This window comes from Varroa jacobsoni, unplaced genomic scaffold (genome assembly GCF_002532875.2).
Source record: "Varroa jacobsoni isolate VJ856 unplaced genomic scaffold, vjacob_1.0 scaffold_902, whole genome shotgun sequence".
Taxonomy (NCBI): domain Eukaryota; kingdom Metazoa; phylum Arthropoda; class Arachnida; order Mesostigmata; family Varroidae; genus Varroa; species Varroa jacobsoni.
The window spans coordinates 149430-155570 of NW_019213804.1; the positions used below are offsets into that span (position 1 = coordinate 149430).

General features: G+C 38.4%; 1 protein-coding gene across 13 annotated transcripts in view; it reads left to right on the forward strand.

Moving 5' to 3' along the window:
- LOC111264825 (monocarboxylate transporter 12) overlaps positions 1-3866 on the forward strand; it is a 21759-nt gene extending 17893 nt beyond the window's left edge. For 11 of the 13 annotated variants that reach the window (XM_022841009.2, XM_086970218.1, XM_022841020.2 and 8 more), the window contains 4 exons: positions 47-148; positions 1574-1716; positions 3236-3340; positions 3463-3866. In XM_022841009.2, coding sequence (XP_022696744.1) covers positions 47-148; positions 1574-1716; positions 3236-3337 — 347 coding nt within the window. In that variant the 3' untranslated portion in view covers positions 3338-3340; positions 3463-3866. The remainder of the gene's footprint in view (positions 1-46; positions 149-1573; positions 1717-3235; positions 3341-3462) is intronic. The other 2 variants (XM_022841010.2, XM_022841017.2) reach the window with 2 other exon arrangements.
- The last annotated feature ends 2275 nt before the right edge of the window (positions 3867-6141 follow it).

The following is a 6141-nucleotide window of genomic DNA, read 5'->3' on the forward strand; positions in this document are numbered from 1 at the left end:
ATTTCACTGAGCCAAGAGCCGTTAAGCGAAAAACAATTACTTTCAGGTATTACAAGGAACCGGCTTGGCTTTAAGCTTCTTGCCCTGTCATCTGGATGGTATTTCTTTTTCGGAGGCATATTGGCCCTTACTCGTCCGCCAATGATTGGTTCGTCCTTGGACTTGCATTTATTTCTAGGAGTTAAGAAGAGCTCCAATGCATGTATACAAATCGGGATATAGGTATTCTTCATTGAATTATAGAAAAGATTTTAATATTCGTAAATCAACTACGGAGCGAACAACCGTTAGGAAAAAAAGTGAATCGAAGAATATGTTGAAGGTGAAAAATCTGGTGCTTCCTTTGCCTTATTTGATCCGTTCGCGCTTTGACAAGTAACACGGCTTTTATTGTTACCATAACTTAAAATATCATAATTATTACCCTTTTTTGCGCACGGGTTTATCATCGGTGTCAAGAATCTAGGCGACTCTAGCCATCCTATCCCTGTATTTGTGTACGTACAATAATATAGAGGGTTATCATGCATTGAGGGCAGATACTTAACCCCAAACTTAAACGAGGAAGTGTAGCTCAATTATTTTATCGGCCATTTTCATATTTTTCTTTGTATATTACTACCATTTGAAACGTATTTGAGTCACTGCTATGCTGTCCTATGCATTTGTTGTTAAGGTTATTGTTATTCTAATAAAAAAAAACAAAGCTAATAGATCCAAATAAGGTATTCGAGTAAATTACTGTGACTAATTTGGCAAATGAGAACTCTGTTTAGAACGATACGAGTAAAAATGCAGGAACCTTCTATTTAAATAAATAGTCATAAAATTAAAAGGACGACAGAAATGAAGCAAAATCGAAAAATGAATGCTTCACTATAGTGTAATAATATATACACTCACTCCTGCTAAAATCCAATTCAAAAAAACTGTTGGGAGGTTACACAGGGCAGGCAGAGTACATAACTGAGCAACAATGAAGACGGGTGAATATTGCACAAGAAGATAATCGTCCCGCATACTATTATTGATCCTTATTTGCGCATATTCGATGCCATTCACACAGCTGACAACAAAACAACTCTTCCTGAAAAGTCTTCACTTTAACACTATTTCATAGGCTCTACCATAACAACTAAATTCATACTCTCGTTCAGCCGTCGATCGCTCTTCTCATATACACACTTAATAAATAAATACAGATGACTGAATTAACCAATCATACACTGAACAATATTATTGCTAGAATTAGATAGAAAATGGCCACTCGTTTAAATAACTAAATTGTCGGATGACGGACTCGAACCAATTACTAGATGCTACAGAGACCATAACGATTGGGCGAAGGCTGAACCGAACAACTATTAACGAATCATAGTATAAAAGAAACTAATAACAAACTACTCTGACGGACAAATATGTAGCACAACAAATGGATTAATAATTAAAATAGATATGATTTGTCGGCCCCTGACACATTCATTTAGTTTAAGTTGCCTGAAAGAGATCGCGCTGATGGGGGCGAACTACTTACCATGAGGCGTTACGAACTTCACTGTATATTTGTTTGCAGGTTATTTCCAGTATACGATCGGTTCGTTTGATCCCATTATGTATTTAATGGCAGCTGTATTGCTTGTGTGCGCAATACTTTATATCATCGCACTGTGGTTTGACAATGAGGAGTCGCCGAATGCCCTTCAACTCGACCAATGGGTATGACAGGGGCATATTGCACTGTTACTTTTGATGAAAACATCCAAAATTCGTGAACGCTAAGGTGTGTCAAATATGTCGATCTAGTCCAAGCACAGCCGCCACTTCTTTGTCTATCCGTCTGCAATACTAATCACTCATACTGCATAAATGCTTCATATTAATGAACGGACATGTTCCGCATCGGTTTAACTGTTCGACACGTACACCGGATGAGTTCTGAGAGTTGGTAAAGTTCGAAAAAGACATTTTGAACATAGCCATATAAGGGTCGTATAGGAGGACAAGACGTCTCTGAAAAGCATCATATCTTCTGTCACCGATATCACATCTATTCAAATGTGATATAAGTGATAATAAACTTCACAAAAATAGATACTACGGTTGGCTTGGCTATCTAACTCTAAGCGATTTGTTTAAATTTCTACATTGTGACCACGTGGCCTCCACCATAATGGTGGCGACTGTCATCACGTTTCTCGGGACGGTTCGTCATACAATACAGACTACGGCACTCGTTTACGTAACACAATTTTCATAGGAACATACACTTGCGCGTTTTGATAATTAGGGCACAAGGCACTTGTAGCCGGCTTGTTGTGTTCAAAGGCTGATGCGGCGTGGTTTTCAAATGTGGAAAATGCGAAATAAGTTGCCGGCCTTAGCTTATGACCGACCAAATTACATTATGCTTTAAGGGCAAAGCCAAATGTTGTCTCCTAGAGGCAAAAGCATTTACTTACTCGGCTCCGTCTTCCGCGTGGAACTTCTAAACAGAAAACTCTAGCGACCTACAAAAGGGTCAGCCCGATACAAGCCTTCTGAGAAGGCATTTTGGGACCCACCCGCAGAACTAGCCTTTTAGTGGCTAAGATATATGCATTTGGTTCGTGGCAACCGATTCAAGTAAGATTTTCGGTTATTTTTGCCGACAAAGAATTCTATGACAAGAAAAAACTTTATTTTCATGTTTTGATGTTCAAAAAGTTGGCCTTAAGACTTAAATCGTGTTCGTTAAGAGACCATGGACCCATTACTATAGCAGACCTGGAGGTATTGATCCAAACCAAGCACCAGTGCTTATGATGGTGGCTGGTATCGCAAAGAAAGTGTTGGATAAGTCGTGCATACTGATGTTGACTTCCGCGTAAAGAACGTTTCTACGAGGGTCTCTTTCTGTCGAAGAGAAACAGTCTTCACAGCAAGGAGTTGATGTGCAAAGCTGAAATGGGATAAAGGTTAAACATGTGAAAGAGAAAAAGCAACCTATGCGCAACTGAAGGCAGAAGTCACTACGATACAGAGGGTATGAGCTTGTGGCACAGGAAAAATGATGGACACGACTAGAGACTCAATCAGGCTGTTAGAGGCCTGACGGGGAAAATAAAGATGTCTCTTACTATATAGTAGAAATGCTACCAATGCCAAGCTGGGAGTATATATGTGGAGAATACGCCTAGCTAGGGCTAGCAAAAAGAGAACCTTTACCTAAGTACCAAGTAAAGTTTATTATTTTCAGTTCTTTAGGCGCCATTATCTCAGAAGCGAAAATTTGGTCGACCTGGCGAAACATGTCCGAAGCGAGCGTGACCGCCTTCGTTATATGACTGCCTTCACTTGATACGTAAACCTTAAGTCTTTTAAAATATGATAATAAATTTGTGAAAAAAGGTCTTTTTTAAAAATACAACGAAACCTAATTTTTAAGTAATATCCATAAGGACTTCCTGCTTCAATCGGTTTCAGGAGTTTAGCGTAGACGAAGAACTGGATATGCGTTGGGGTCGAGACCGAGCTACATCATTCACATCATCGATAGCCTCGCTGTGAGAACGATGCACTCGATCTAATAGCAAAACACTTCTGTCCTTAGGTCACACCTTCAATTAGGACCATGTCTGTTTTCTTGGGACGAAGTTACAAGACGGAGTGCTGTCATCGGACAGGCAAATAACGGCGTTATGTCTCATCGGTCAGTTTATGTTAAATGATAGTAAAAATCTATATACGAAAAAATGGTGCCACAGCTGTTTACATAAACGAAATAAAGTATCAATTTTTCTATCCGAAGAGTGCTACGGAGGAAATAATACTGCTATTGGCCTATTATACTTAATAAACTGCGATAAAACGCTATGCGAAGAACCGAACCCTTTAAAGAGCATGAATGTGATACACTACTAATTCATGAAGACAGAAAACATGCAAAGGAAGACATGGTCCGCAACGGTACAAGAGTACATTATACCGAATAATGAACAAGCTTCCAATGCTTGGAAAAGCGTTCAGTTCTCTATATTTGACAATCAACTATCCAACAACTGATTGTCAAGTTATGTTATCTCTATAATAGATATTATTTGTAAATAAGTATAAATAGATAAAAAAATACTACAGGTATATTAAGACTCGAAGCTATTATGGCATATGTATGTACTCAGTAAAAGCTTTGAAAATGAACATTAGACTTTTTAACTACTCTGCTGTAAAACGCCTTCAAACATATCAATCAAAGTCAGCAATTAGTACTAAGGCAATTTTATCAAAACAATATAAAAACAAACATATGATTACCTTCATGGAATGATTTGGACACATAGAAAAATGCAACACAATGGGAAGCATCGTTAACTTTTCATAGCTATGGAAAACCCAACAATGTCTCTGTCCTCAATTCTAGTCGTGGAAAATCATACCTATTTCTTCCTTTACATTAAACAATTGCCTTTTTTTTTTTTATAAATGATTTATTAATTCGTTCTGTACATAGAAACCCTCAACCATTTTCAAAATTGGCTGCGTTAATCTTCACACCCTTATTTTGTCTTCGTCCCTTCCTTCTATTACATTGAAAAGAAACATTGACAAGCGTGGTTTGAGCATCATGAAATCAACGCCATATCTAACGACCACGTATGCTTTGTGTTCACCGAACACCTCTGTGCACTGCCTAGGACTAGGTTAAGAAGACAAATGATGCAAAATTACTTCAAATCAACTCTATTCGCTGTCTATTTTCTATTGACGAACTGATACTACCGACATCCTAGTCCTTTTTCTTGTTGATCACGCAGAGATACATGAAACGGCACACTCATTTTCACACGTTTTTATAATTCCTACGGAACGTACAGTATTATCCAACATCATTACTCTTTAAAGATATATTTAATAGTCGTTTTGAATACTGCTACTGAGCCAAGCTTGGATAACTACCCCACACAGAGCCGTTGACGCTGCCGCCCAGTTCTCTCCTTCTTCTAATAAGTGGGGCACACCTATTGAAAGCCGTGGCTATCACTTTGCTGCCTAGCGTTTGCCAGATGGCTGATCTCATGCAAATGGATTCTATGTACCTTGGACTTGACAAAAGCTATCAGAGCTTATCTTGAGCTGCAGAAGCTCGCCAGCTTACCCGAATCGAGTGTACAACTAATGTGTGCGGAGTCAATTCCCTTTTGTCTTCAGAGCGTCATCCTGTACGATACTATCGTTGTAATTTGCATTTAGTTTTGGCGCAACCCCAAATCGAGATCTAGTAGTTGAACGTCAATCGAAATCGTGGTGAAGTGAATAAATACCAAATGATTCCGGAGATGATACTCTAGCATTCGTTTTCGCATGTACACGAGCTAACGTGTGTATGTTTCGATGTCCATCAAACGCTATTTCAAGACACGCTGCCGCCGAGGCGGTTAGGAAACGCTAATTCCAAAAATGAAGAAAAAAAAAGTATAAGCACGAAACTACATAGCGAAATAAATCACAATTTAGAAAATGTTCGACATTACCGTATCTGGAACTTTGAACAGCAGTGACGATTAAATCGGAAAATAGGTTTCGTAATACAATATTCTGTAACTGAAATTTTCAGTCAACCTTTCCTCTGCAGATGTTCGTATTTTGTCGCGTGGAGTTTATTTACCAAGTCAAAAATCACAAGACATTGAAGATGCTGAAATATATTAATAGAGCGGCCTTCAAAGCGACGTATGGCCGTCGTGATACTGTGAAACTAGCGGGGAAGATACCATTTATTGTAAATATTTATGCTTGGAACTACTCTATAATTTCTGAATCGTATTAAACATAATAGAACTATCATTTATAGTAAGATCTGTGTACGTCCACCTGAACTTGCACTCGCTGAACCGATAACTGCAATTATTTTTTTACAGTGGCATTTATCGTTAGTTAACCTTGCATCATTAGTAGCAATAATTACCTTAAGGGCAAATGTGTATTACACTGTATTACGGTCAGAAAGTACTTTCAGAACCCTTGAAATTTTGCTAGCTGCACATTTTATTTACTCGATTGATTTCAAATTTTTTTAAGATTATAAGAGTATCGTTGTCTAGCCATAATAAGGCTCTACGACGTCATGTATGCTTCAACGCATCGCAGTAGGCACGGGTGTGATGG